Raw genomic sequence first — 13,556 nt, forward strand, 5'->3', positions numbered from 1 at the left:
AGGTTGGTGAATTGTGATGTTATGATACAATCATATATATCCATCCATAGTCATCAACTTCATATGCGAAACCTTTGTTTTTTTTTATCGCATAAGTACAATAACGTTACTTACCAGCTTTTAACTAACTTTTTGACAAATGAAATGGCTTAGCTTATCATATTTCCCATTTTAGCATCTTCTTAGTTTAATTTTAATTTTTTATTTTATTTTATTTTTAAATATAAGATTAGACGATATCAGCTCCGATCCTCGTTAGCGAAAATTAAAAAATGAGGGGTGAAAATTAACTTAGCTCTCTACCCAAAACTTGTGGCCTAGAATTTGAAGTTTTGAACACTAAACGATGAAAGAGAAAAATGAATGGATGATGCGAAGATCTTTGGTATGAAACTTTTTTTTTTTTTTAATAATTGGTATGAAACTTTTAATGTAATTAAAATTACTCCAAATGTTCGGAAGAAGTATGATAACGAAGAATCTATATTAGGCTAAATTAAAGGAGGAGTATCTTTTCATTCATTCAAGTGTCCATTTTGTCCGGCTAAGAATCAACTAATAGACCTTTAGAATGATCAATTAAGGAAAAAGAAAATGGCAAATCGGATTTGATTACTAATTGGGTGAACTTGATGAACTTGGAAGTATATGTATCAATGTATGTATCCAGCAAATAAGACAACCGGGAGACCAAAATCTCTATCAGAAGACCTCATCCCTAATTAACATACATGCCAAGGTTAAAAAGAACAGGGCATGGCAATATGATAGAATATATTCTCGAGAAAATGGTGAGATAGTCGATCTTAGTCAAAAGTTTATGCAAGTGAGCTCTGCAGAATGAGTTGTACGATTGATGATGACTAAAGACATAGTAACTTTAGATTTTCTGTTTGACGCTTAGCTTTAGCTTTACTACTTCAACCTTCTCCAACATGACCTAGCTAGATACTATAATAATAATCCCCTCGACCACTTCTCTCATTCATCACACCCCCCAAACTTACATAGCTTTATCCAGGAGAGCCTAAACCACCTCTTCTTCTTATCTTCAAGTGGGTTTAGCATTCTTTCACGATGAACCTGGAAGACAAAGTCACCATGGACTTGGTTCAACCGTCTGAGCATCTTTGCTACGTTCGGTGCAACTTCTGCAACACGGTTCTTGCGGTGAGTACTCAATCAAGTTTGCCTATATATATTTAGAAGCATATGCATATATTTTCCAACTTTAGCTTTGTCCCTCTATTGTCTCATAGATTGATGAAACCACAATCATTTTTCTCTCTCCCTCTCTCTCTCTCCAACAAGCAACTTTGTCAGAGTCATACCCTTACATGGGTCTGCTTCTTACAAAAAGTACTAATTAATGGGTCTACTTATAAGAAATGTCATTTGTTTTAGATCGAACAGATCGATCTGCTCGCTGTGTTGTGTTGGTTTTTTAATGTTTATGTTCATGTTATGTAACCTTACTAGGTTGGGCTTCCATGCAAGCGGATGATGGACACAGTGACAGTGAAATGTGGTCATTGCAGTAACCTCTCCTTTCTCACCACCAGACCTAACAATCCAATCCAGCTCCAACCAGCACCTCATCAGTGCCAGATCAATGATTACCCTACCACCTTGACTCTTCATCAGGTTATTAGTAGTTATAATCTTATTTGTATTTTTACCTGAATACAAGACACCTATATATCCTGCAGATCTAAGAAAGAAAACCCTAGCTAGCTATAATATATATTATCAATTTATATAATACTAGCTGATAACTAATTGATGAAGGTTAATTTGTCCACTGTTTTGAATATTGATGTGAAAAATCTCGCAGAGCTTTTCCACTGATTCAATGAGGGGACATTCATCGTCATCATCGTCACCGACATCTCTGGAGAGTCCATCATCCCCCAAAGCACCCTTTGTTTGTAAACGTATGTAGCTAGCCAGCCTATCACCACATTTTAACAAGTATTAAGCTAGTTGATTACTTGATTTTTTACATGAAATAAGATTTTATTTTTATTTTTTTTGTGTTTATTTGGATTTATAATATGAGTACGTGTTCATTTGTTTAACTTGCAGCACCTGAGAAGAAACACAGGCTTCCATCTGCTTACAATCGCTTCATGAAGTGAGGGGATCCAATTTTTATATTTGGTTTTCACATCGTTCATAATTATCACATCATTATAAGCACCTTAATTTGTGTTGTACTTGTATATAGAGAGGAGATCCAGCGGATTAAAGCAGCGAACCCAGAGATTCCACACCGTGAAGCTTTTAGTGCTGCTGCCAAAAATGTAAGGTTGCTTTAATCCTGTGCAGTTAATTAGGGTTCAGTGTTCACGTACGGTTGCATAGACTTTTCTGGTAGACCTGGTTAGATTTCATATGTACTTTTTACGTCAACCTAACTAGTTAGCTGTCGATATTACAGTGGGCAAGGTATCCTACTCCGTCAGCAACTGCTGCATCAGATTCTGGCAGCAGTAACAAACTCAACGTAAGAATTTGACTCTGTTCAAGTTTTATTACTCGTTCAAAGTTCAGAGATATTGATGGTAATTAACAAGGTCCCAGATTTTGCAGGAATGAGTAGTACGGCGTCGTATTGTGCTAGGCTACTAGAACTGGCATTTATGACATGGAGGACGACAGGACGTAGAACTGGAGAGGGATCGATGTAGCAGTGCTACTGGTTCAGCTTATTATCAAGATCTAGCTATGATGCATTTATATATATATTTGTAACTGAGTCGTTTTATGTTGGTCTTGTTTGTTTAAAGTTAGAACTTTAACTCCGTCGTTGTAGTTTGATTCCTAGTCATTATGAACATGGCATGCATTAAGATTTAAGAGTTCCATGAATGTGTGGTATTAATTAATGACTAAGTTTCCATTTCTATAAGATGGTTATGAATTAATTCCTTCATTTTACTGTGTTATATTATAATCACTATTTTTTTTTTACCGTTTTACTCTATATATAGTCTAACGACTATAGTCCGTGACATCTAATCTAAGGCTCAGAGAACATTTTATTTTTGCTATAAATACCATGATTATTTAAGGAAGAGGATTACTTGTTAAGCATAAATTAAATTTTCTCTTCAAGGAAAAAAAGCTCACAATCAAGTTAAATCCCTAAATACGTCATATTAAGACCCTCATTGCCAGTTTCCACCTCCCCCTAATAGAAAAGAGCCAGAGAGAAACATAAAAGAGAGCTTCTTCTTCTACTTCTCTTTTTTGGTCAAACCCATGAAACTCTCGCTGCCTATTGGCGGTCTAAAAAAGGCTTCGAAAATTTAGTAATTTTTACATATAATCTGCCTCTGCTATTTTTCTCCTCCAACAAACCGACCATTTTTATTAAACATTGGGGTTTTAGTTGTACATTACGGCATTGCAGCACTAAAACCCAGTCTTCGGGTTTTAACAGTGCTGGCCTTTGTTGGGTTTTGATCAATTCGTGAAGATGAAGAATGAGGATCAAGCTAGGTTTCTCTTTGGGATATCACTCTCTGATAGGCCGGTTTGGCAACAATTCCTCATTTGTTCTTCTGGGTTCTTCTTTGGTTATCTTGTTAATGGCATTTGCGAGGAGTACGTGTACAATCGTCTCCAATTCAGCTATGGATGGTACTTCACCTTTGTACAAGGATTTGTGTACCTAGCGTTCATATACCTCCAAGGTTTCACCACCAAGAAAATGGTGAACCCATGGAGAACATATGTGAAGCTCTCCGCTGTTCTTATGGGTTCTCATGGATTGACCAAGGGATCCTTGGCTTGGCTCAATTACCCTGCCCAAATTATGTTCAAATCCACAAAGGTTCTGCCTGTGATGGTTATGGGGGCATTTATTCCTGGTCTGAGAAGGAAATACCCAATTCATGAGTACATATCCGCAATCCTCCTAGTTATTGGTCTCATCATTTTCACATTAGCAGATGCAAATACATCTCCCAATTTCAGCATATTGGGTGTGGTGATGATATCGGGCGCTCTAGTTATGGATGCCTTCATGGGGAATGTGCAAGAAGCAATCTTTACAATCAACCCTGACACCACCCAGACAGAGATGTTGTTCTGCTCAACAGTAGTTGGCTTGCCGATGCTACTTCCACCAATGATTCTTACCGGAGAACTCTTTAAGGCCTGGAATTCTTGCGCCGAGCATCCTTATGTGTATGGGGTCTTAGTGTTTGAAGCCATGGCCACATATGTTGGACAAGTATCTGTGCTATCCCTCATTGTGCTTTTTGGAGCCGCCACTACTGCTATGATAACAACGGCTAGGAAGGCGGTGACATTGTTGCTGTCGTACATGATATTTACAAAGCCATTGACGGAACAGCATGGTACAGGGCTAATGCTCATAGCCGCGGGAATCATACTGAAGATGGTGCCAGAAAACCAGGTTAACAAGCATGCAAAGTCTATCAAAGACGCCGTATTGATGATAAGCCCAAGAGCAAATGAAACAAGATTAGAAGTTGATGAGGACAATGAAGTGAACAAGGCCTTGGTGTGAATAATAACATGAGGGCTTCTTGTTGTTCACTTGTTTTACTTTTTGCTTTTTGTTTTTGTTTTTTTGTTTTTTTTGTTTTTTGTTTCTCAAAATGAGGGGAAATAGGCAAGAAATTCAGCATAGGTGTGTGTGACAAATAGATTTTTGGGGCCGTGACCACTTACCCGATTTTAGGCTAAAAATTGCCACTTACTCCAGCAAGAGATTTTTAACCTCATTTACCCAAATCAACAGTGTTTGACAGTATTACCCTCGTTTTACTTAATAAATTCCATTCATCTCTCTCTCTCTCAGACTCACTCTCTCAACTGGATCTCGCCGGCCCTCCCACCTACGTTTCCTTCTCCCACCACCGATCACCTCTCAATCTTCTTCTTCTTCTGCACCTGCCACCGCAATGTCGACCAAGCCCTCCACCTCCTCTACCACCTCCGCCTCTGTGGCTACCGCCCCGACCCGCTCAACCTCAGCAGCGTCATCCACGCTCTCTGCGACTGCAACTGCCTCGAAGAATCCCACGACCGATTTGCCCACTCCTTGACTCAGATCTACAACTCAGGACATCAGCGAATCAAACCGCTGCAATCCCTTCCTCTGACGCTGCTCGTCTCTCATCCTTTGATAAATTCCATTTCTCTTTCTTTCTCTCAAAGATCGGAGCCCAGCCATGTCCGACGAGGAGCACCATTTCGAGCCCAGCCATTTCCTTTTAATTTTGTGACGGATTGGATAGTGAAGAGAGAAGAGGAGCATGAGGAAGAAGAAGAAGAAGGCATGGGGTGCATGACGTGGAGAAGACGAAGGCGATCCGGCCGGAATCGGGCTGGAGGAGCGTGGGTGTCCAGAAGGGAAGCGTGGGTGGCCGGAGAATTTTTTTTTTTTCTTTTTTCCTGATTTCGATGGTTTTTTTTGTTTCTGATTCGATGGGAAGAGCTCCGAGAATGGGGGAGGAAAAAATATGCACAACTGAACATATTGGTTTCATTGATCAATTGTGTCTATATTGTATTCATTTTGGTTTTTGAGAGTTTACGAAATTCACTTGAGGGCAATAATATGATTATTAGAGGGTAATAATATGAGCATTGGGGGCAATAATATGTTTATTGGGAGACAATAATATGATTACTGGGGGACAATACTCATATTACTGGGGGCAATAATATGCATATAAATTGATCAATTGTGTCTGTAGGGTATTAATTTTGGTTTTGGGAGTTTATACAATTCACTGGACGACAATAATATGATTATTGGAGGCAATAATATGATTATTGGAAAACAATAATATGAGTATTGGGGGGCAATAATATGATTACTGGGGGGCAATAATATAGTTACTGGGCATTATTAGGGGGCAATAAATTCAGATGCCGGAATCCGGTCACCAGTCCGGTAGCCGGATTCGAGATTTCGGCGACCAGTTGCCGGATTCCAGTGATCGGTTGCTGGAATCGGGTCACCGGTCGCCGGAGTCCGGTCACCGGAGTCCGCGGCTACCACTGGTCACCGGAGCTTAGCAAGGTGGAGGATGACTTCTCTCTATAAGTGAGACAGAAGGAGAGGGCAAAAAAGTCCCAAAAATAAATAAAAAGAATAAAAAAAGAATTAATTGGGTAAATGGGAAATAATCCCTTAGAGTGTTTTGGGTAAATGGGGTTTTTAAACTCTTCGTTGTGCAAGTGGGCAATTTTTAAGCTGAAATTGGGTAAATGATCATTTCCCCTAGATTTTTTTATTTGTCTCCGATTTACTCGGATCATAATTTTAATACATTTTTGTAAATGGCTCGTCATAGTTTTTTCCGTTTTTTTAGGATGCGGTTGTAGCATAATGAGTATCAAGGTTTTGTTGGATAAACATTGTTGGTCTTCCATTTATTCCCATCGATGCGCAATTGGCTAGCAGCATGTTGTTTACTCTTTGTGATGGTTAGGGGTTCGATGTTTATGATTTGCTTCGAGCCTCAAAATCTCAAATCTGGACTTGCTTGTTCTAGATTATCTTCAATCTGGCATGATAAGTAGGGAGATTATTTGCCGATATCGTATTTCAATGCAATTTTGGTCTTCACATGTCAGTTGGCATGATTTGGTGAATCATGGTTCAACTTCTGCTGGTTTGGTGTACTGGGACTTGGCCCATATTCCTTTATTCTTTTTTGGTGGTTTGTTTTTTTATTTACTTTGGAGGTTTTACTTAAAGTTTTCTTTCTTCATTAATAAATTTCAGAGGTTAGCAAGGCACTTAACATAATGACATTGGCTGGGTGCTTTGAACCAATGAACCATGCTGGTGCGCACAAGGCTTTCTTTGTTTATGTCCAACCATCCAAGTTGTGAATTGTAACATGAATAGAATAAGCAGGTTTCAACTATTCAAATGGCAGCTGATGGCTGCAATTTTGTTACCTTCGAAATGGTATTATTCCACAGCGCATTGCATCATATAAAATTCAAGTAACCACCAGTATTTGCTACCCTTTATTAGCCCGCTGGTTCAACCTTCATGGGTGGTCGAGCTACCCAACTTTTTGCTCTGATTGATTAAGGCTCGCATGAATACCCAATATGATTTCCTAAGACAGTAAACTTTTCTTTCACACGAGATTGTGGGATAATCTATATAAATATAGTGGACATAAAAGATTATCATTCTAAGTCATCATGTTCCCAGGCCTGAGGAAATCCACTATAAGTCGTTCATTCAATCATGCTTTTTTTTTTTTTTCCTTTTTTTTTTTTGATCTGAAATTCATTCAATCATGCTGCAGCATAACTTTATCAACTAAACAATGCTTCAAGATATCTTATGGAATCATCACACTACTTTTGGTGGATCCATTCCTTTTATTTTTCATGATGGTTTGTGCCTTCAACATTATCTATGCAAAAAAGCATGAGCAGTTTGATAACAACCCCAATTCAACTGTGTAATCCTTGAATGAGCATAATGTAAGCAGATAAATAGAACAGAGGTGTCTAATGCAACTTATAATATAAAGCTTAAAGAACTCTACACGGCTTTTTCGTTATTTACTTCTACGGAAAAGAAAAGTTTTCTACCAGCCTCTGAAATGCACCAATGTAGTTAGACTTTCCCTGATGAAGCCAATCCAAACTGCCTCCAACAAGCTGCAGAAGCATCAAATCATGAATATCATCTATACAGTTATATAAATGAGGAGACAGATCCAGGAAATTCATGGTTTTTGTTTCATCCCTAATATCTGCAATATTTATCTCTATTATGTTATGAAGAGGACTAAATAATTTGATTCTTCTTGCTGATGCTAGATTTTGGATGCCCATTTTAAATAAATCTTTGTAAAAGGTGCTACACAGTTCTAATAGAAAAGAATATGAACAGAGTTTTAAGGTGGAAACACTCACATTGTCACTTGAATGCTACTTAAGATTGCGGGAAACAGTAGAAATCCCCCTGCTCATGTTTGACTTGCAAAAAGTTTCTCTCTTGCTCCACTCTTTGAAAATGTGAAGACAATTGGAGCAAATCAAAAGTTGGTCCATTTTCAGGAGAAAGATGATACTTGTGACTGAAGCGAGCTGACTCCTGGAAAACCCTATCTGTGTGAAGTTGGAAGTCAACAGCATGACTAGAATCAGAAATCATTACTGAGTCCATCTGGTCAGCTCCCATGGAGTTTATCCTGCATGGGAAGGACCTGTTTCGTCCATATTTTTCCAAGGCTTTTACTGTGGAAGGCCGTTCATTAATTTGACCAGCACCATGATGGATTCTCTGTATTTGCAGAGGGGTAGCCACTTGATTTCTTGCTGAATGGATTGAGCTCTGTGATTGAGCTGACAGAAGAGAGAGAGCACCCTGGTAGGTTGACGCCCCAGATGCTTTCTGGACATGTGATGCAGTATCAAAAACCGAGAATTCACTTCCTGACAAAGAAACTTCTGAAGCATGTTGCTTCCCGAGGCCATGCAGTTGGAGGAAAGAGTTTGGAGGTAATAGCCTGTTTGTTATGGGTGTCACACATTGACTGTAAGTTGATTCATCTTCAGTTTTAATATGTCCATACTCGTTAGATTCTTCTGGATATAGAATGCCACCTGGAAGTATATCTGAAAAGACAAATGGTGTTCTCTTTGGCAAGGAAGTTCCAAGATATCCAATGCCTGCAAACACATACAAAACCTAGCAGTAAATATCATAGCTCATGAAGTTATCCTACCTCACAGTTACTAATATAGATTTTTAATGCACGTTCAGTATTAGTTGTTTTAACAGGCTCTCATCTATGTTGATTTGAAGGACAATATATTATTATAGCCTTATCTTCTTCCTCAACCAAGAAAATGTATGATTAGACAGACAAATTGTATTCACCTAGAGAAACAATATCTTTGCTGGAATCAAATGCTTTAAGGAATAAATTGTTTGCACACCATTTTAATCATTACAGTCATTGTTTCTCCTTAGAAGCTCCCAAAATAAACTTTATAGAAAACTAAAAGGAACACCATTGGTGTCTGATGTAGCCTCCTCCTTTTAGCTTTAATGGATGGAATTCTTATTGAAAATGACAGAAAACAGCCTGGTCAAAATATTCAAATGTAGTGGGACTAAAGAATAGCATAAAGTTATCTTGCTCTTACCAGGAAATTCTAGCCATAAAGGTCTGTTCCATCAAAATTTATAAAACTTTATGCGGCATATATGGCCATAGCATTTTGGAAACTTAAAAAATTATCCCACTTTCCTCTAGTATCTTGATCTCTCCCATTGAGAAATCACCACAGAAAAATGTTCCAATGAGGATGTTATATCAGTAGTAGGGGCTGAGGCATATCATACCTTGATATGACTGAAGCCACTTACGCGATTTACAATCAAAAGTATCTAGTTGAGGCTTCCTGCGGCGTTGATTGTGGCCAGCTAAGCGTCTACGACAACTGCGCTTAACATCATCAAATTCAGCCAGCAGATGAAACCTAATAACCGAAAAGATACCATTTGGTCATAATTCATTACAGTGAAAAAATTGAAATAGTATAGTAGACCTTGGGTGTATAATGATCTTCAAAACTATATGGAGATGAAAAGTAGAAATGGACATTCATTAGATCTATATTCATCATCAGATATTAAAGTAACAGAACGCAAGCCAAAACCTAATTTAAGGCATATTAGTTAACAAAAAGTCTCACAGTAATTAAGGTTAAAGAGCATTAAATATGAAGCAGAAAAGAATATCACTGTCCAAGTTGACTTGAACTTTATTCGAGTACTACTAAGGCATAGAAAAATAAACAAAAAGCAGGGAATCTTATAAATGCTTTAATAGATGAGGTTAAATATCACTGTCCATGGAATTTTTCATCCCTCACCATGCATATGAGATCCTAATCTGTGACAATTCCTAGGAGCAAATATTTAAGTGGAGTGCTGAATCTGCAAGATAACTTTCCTTGTGCCCTGTTTGAGGTGGGTGTGAAAATGCAGATTCACCTACAAGACACTTTAGTAGCTTTGTGAACTTCATGTACATGGCATGCCTCTTTGAGCATTTCACATCTCTTTCGTGCCATTTGGTTCCTCATGAGTCAACAAAGAAATACCTCACTTAACATGAAAAATAAACAACTCTTATCTGTGGATTCATTCTAGATACAAAATAAGGATAGCAATTAATCCTACCTTTTTATAATTAAATGCAGTTGATACAGAATAGAAATTAAAAACTAACAGGCAAAACAAAGGCATAACAGATACTTAGGGACAAGAAAAGAAGCAACAACCTGCTACATTGTTGACAAAACCTCTGTTCAATGCCATTAACGATAACTATTGCAGTCTTTGAGTGAGCATCACAAACTCTATGCCTCTTATGGTACTCCTTTGAAGAGCTAAGATCCATGTTACAACCATGAACTTGGCAGGTGAGAGTCTGATAGTGTGGACCCTTTGTGCGAGCTCTCTTTGACCTCTCTTTCAGATGTTGACTATCCTGTCCATATTTGCTATCAGCCAACCTCCCTAGCTTCAAAGCAATAAGTGATGAATCCTGGCTACTAGACTCACAGACTGGACTCGAAAATTTGGAGCCAGATTCTCCTTCACCCCAAGATGAACTTGAAGTCATCAAACAAGTAGGAGAAGCTACGGTATTGTTACTAGAATCATTACAGCCCACACCAGCGACACCACTCAAGACATCCACTACTTGGTTACCATGACAAGGCTCCCTCACTGTATCAGGCAATCCCAAATCCATGAACTCCATGCTCTCAACTGATTCTTTATCGAAATTAAAGCAAGTTTTGTTATCCCATTCTAGGAATGCTTTTGTACTCCTTGCAAATGCATCAATTGGTATATCCATCTCATCAGCAAGTAAAAACCCTTTCCCTTCTGAACCGAAACTCCAAGGCTCCATGAGTATGTAACACAGAACCAAAAAGTCGCAGCAATTATGCAGTGACACTGATACAGAAATGCCTACCAGAAACCACGAAAGCAAAGTAAGTTTCAATTTGCAAAGAAACCATGGGAACAGAAAAATGAATAGAAGTACAAAATCAATAAACACTGAGGAGACTACAGAAAAAAAAGCAATAACATCACCACTCATACAATTATGAATGCCCAAACTAAAACAAACCCATCTAATAGAAATATTAGAACTTGAGCTCCAATGACTAAGTACCCCAAGTAACCATACTTTATTTGTTGCTGATCGAACGAAAAGAAAAGAAAAACAAGACCTGGTTGAATTTCTCTGGTTCTTGATCCCCCAGTAAAGAACAAAGAAGAAGAAGAAAACCAAGCAAAGAAAAATGCATAGCCTGCTGCAGATTGCCACTCCATTTTTGTTTTCCTCAACAACCAAACAGAGCCTTTGCAATAAAACTTCATCACCCATAAACATTATATAGTATATACAGAGGAACATTCAAAGCTTAAACTTAAACTAACATAAACCCAGATAACAGAATCACTTGTTCCACTGACTTTCACATTCGAACCTCCATAAAAGAGATTGAAATGTATTTGGAAGCTCAAAGAACAAGAAGCAGATAAAAGATTACATCTTTAAAAGAAGCAAAAACGAATACCCATTTGAAGAACAAACATAAAAACTATTGACCAAAAATGGCCACTGAACAGTTATGGAGGGAAATAGGCTGTTAAAAACATACCCAATTCTCTCTTGCTCGTTTTCTCGGGAACCAAACCTAATATCCCAACGGAAAAAGACAGCTGAAGAAGAAAAAAGAGAGTGACTTGATGAAAATGAAGAAGAAAGAGTGAACCTTTTTTCTTTCTTTCTTTCAGGTATTGTATGTTTGGTGAGGTAGAAGCAGGCACAGAGAGTGTGATGAATAAGTCAGAGATGATTTTCCACACCCACGACGACTCTGTCCGAAAAAGCAAGTCGAGGTCTTTGTTTTGTAGCTTTTGAGAGGGCAAAGCCGAAATTACATTTGTGTACACATCTTCTGCATCTTATTACAGGGACAAAGTGGATTGGAGGCTCTTGCTTCATCAGTTTTCTCCAAACAAATGAGTTGAGTTTAGAAAGTTATCAAGCTCAATTACTTTGTCACCATCAATCACCCTTTGGGTACTTTACTTTTGAGTTACCTAATAAGTAGTTACTTTTGTTTCAATCAAAAACTAATGGCTCCTTCATATCCATGAAGGTATCTTGCGCAGGTTTGTCCACTCATTCGAAGACCTTCTTTTAAAAAATTTATACTCATTCAATACATTGATGTGCGGTAAACGGACGCATCATGCTTATACTATTTGATATGTGTAATACTAAAATTATCCTTAAGAAATAAATCGTTATATAGGTGGCAATTTATTATTGGACAATCAGATCATGAGTACGCCTAATTAAATTGTTAGGCAAACTCAATTATATGATCGCCTTACTGAAAATCTTGATAGAATGACAACCATGCATGTGGGTGTACGAGTTTGTGAAGCAAAACATGCCTTGCTATTTATCTGCAAATGTTGGTACCATCTTTGACGCATCTAAATTAGTGGGTCTTAAGGATTTGAGAAATTTATCGGATGTTAAGTTTGTGAAGCAAAATATGTCTTACTATTTATATGCAAATATTGGTACTATCTTTAACACATCTAAATTAGTGGTTCTTAAGGTTCGGAGAAATTTCTCTAATGGATGTTAAGATGTTTACATATACACCCTTCATTGTAACCTAGTTTTCTTTTGAATTCAAAACATTGCTAGCTAGCTTCCAAGTGTGGGAGAGAGAACCAGTGAGCAACGACAAGAGAAGAACCCAGACAACCCAGTTTGCCACTTGTGTGTGTGGGTGGGGCGACACGTGTCCCCTGTGAGTAGTCTGCAAAAGCTGAAACACAGAAGGAAGGGTTATGCTCCGGCAGGGAGTGACCTGCCAACTGCTACCTGTCGATGGATGGATGGATGAAGCCAATTTTGCTAGCTAGCTAGGGATTGATGGGTACTGACATTTCCGTTCACCTTGTTTTTGGTGTGTGATCCACAAAGATATGCACCCATCGATGGGTAGCTGTCACACATATATGAAGTTGGATGTGTGAATAATTAGATTGTGGAAGAATAAACGAGACCGGAACGTTTTACGGTGCTCCGCACTTGAAATATAGATAAGGGAGATAGAGAATCGTTCGACTGCAAAGTGTATGTGATGTGCGGAGACAAAAATATAGTGAACATTATGATACGTGTGTGAGTTCTATGTTCCTTCCACGTCAAGTCCGATTCATCTCCATCTCCATCTCCATCTTCAAATCCAAAGTAAAATTTGATGAATAAAATGATTGCGGTGAATAATTGAGTTGTGGAATGAGAAACTAAACCGATAGTTTTAAAATGTTCCGTTCAATATTTCAGTCCGAAGCTGAGAACTCTTTTAACTACAAACTTATATTGTGTTCGAATCAATGAGCTAATTCAGAAATACTAAACAAACTAACAAAGTGTTTGGTTTTTTCCGGAGTGAGTGTAGAGAGTAGAGAC

General features: G+C 38.2%; 3 protein-coding genes across 8 annotated transcripts; 2 read left to right on the plus strand and 1 right to left on the minus strand.

Annotated features, from left to right (window-relative positions):
• The first annotated feature begins 975 nt into the window (after window positions 1-975).
• Window positions 976-2,885, plus strand: LOC133713155 (protein CRABS CLAW). Of its 2 annotated transcripts, none has more exons than XM_062139272.1 (7): window positions 976-1,170; window positions 1,480-1,644; window positions 1,835-1,934; window positions 2,086-2,134; window positions 2,228-2,303; window positions 2,441-2,506; window positions 2,584-2,885. In XM_062139272.1, exons 1-7 carry the CDS (start codon window positions 1,078-1,080, stop codon window positions 2,596-2,598), a joined length of 564 nt encoding a protein of 187 aa, XP_061995256.1. In that variant the 5' UTR covers window positions 976-1,077; the 3' UTR covers window positions 2,599-2,885. The 2 variants fall into 2 exon arrangements, with proteins under 2 accessions (XP_061995256.1, XP_061995257.1); XM_062139273.1 differs by having other exon boundaries at window positions 2,593-2,885.
• A 596-nt stretch (window positions 2,886-3,481) lies between these two features.
• LOC133711107 (UDP-galactose/UDP-glucose transporter 2-like) lies at window positions 3,482-4,540 on the plus strand. Its single transcript, XM_062137275.1, has one exon. The coding sequence runs from the start codon at window positions 3,482-3,484 to the stop codon at window positions 4,538-4,540; it is 1,059 nt and encodes a 352-aa protein (XP_061993259.1).
• Window positions 4,541-7,345: 2,805 nt separating this feature from the next.
• On the minus strand, window positions 7,346-12,108 carry LOC133710085 (squamosa promoter-binding-like protein 6). 5 transcript variants are annotated; one of them, XM_062136066.1, is made up of 5 exons: window positions 11,830-12,108; window positions 10,315-11,014; window positions 9,371-9,507; window positions 7,933-8,691; window positions 7,346-7,674 (listed from the first exon to the last, which is right to left on the minus strand). In XM_062136066.1, exons 2-4 carry the CDS (start codon window positions 10,950-10,952, stop codon window positions 7,952-7,954), a joined length of 1,515 nt encoding a protein of 504 aa, XP_061992050.1. In that variant the 5' UTR covers window positions 10,953-11,014; window positions 11,830-12,108; the 3' UTR covers window positions 7,346-7,674; window positions 7,933-7,951. The 5 variants fall into 5 exon arrangements, with proteins under 5 accessions (XP_061992050.1, XP_061992049.1, XP_061992048.1 ...); XM_062136065.1 differs by having other exon boundaries at window positions 11,716-12,038; XM_062136064.1 differs by lacking the exon at window positions 11,830-12,108 and adding an exon at window positions 11,281-11,686.
• Window positions 12,109-13,556: the final 1,448 nt, after the last annotated feature.

Source organism: Rosa rugosa, chromosome 5 (assembly GCF_958449725.1).
Source record: "Rosa rugosa chromosome 5, drRosRugo1.1, whole genome shotgun sequence".
NCBI classification, from domain to species: Eukaryota; Viridiplantae; Streptophyta; class Magnoliopsida; order Rosales; family Rosaceae; genus Rosa; species Rosa rugosa.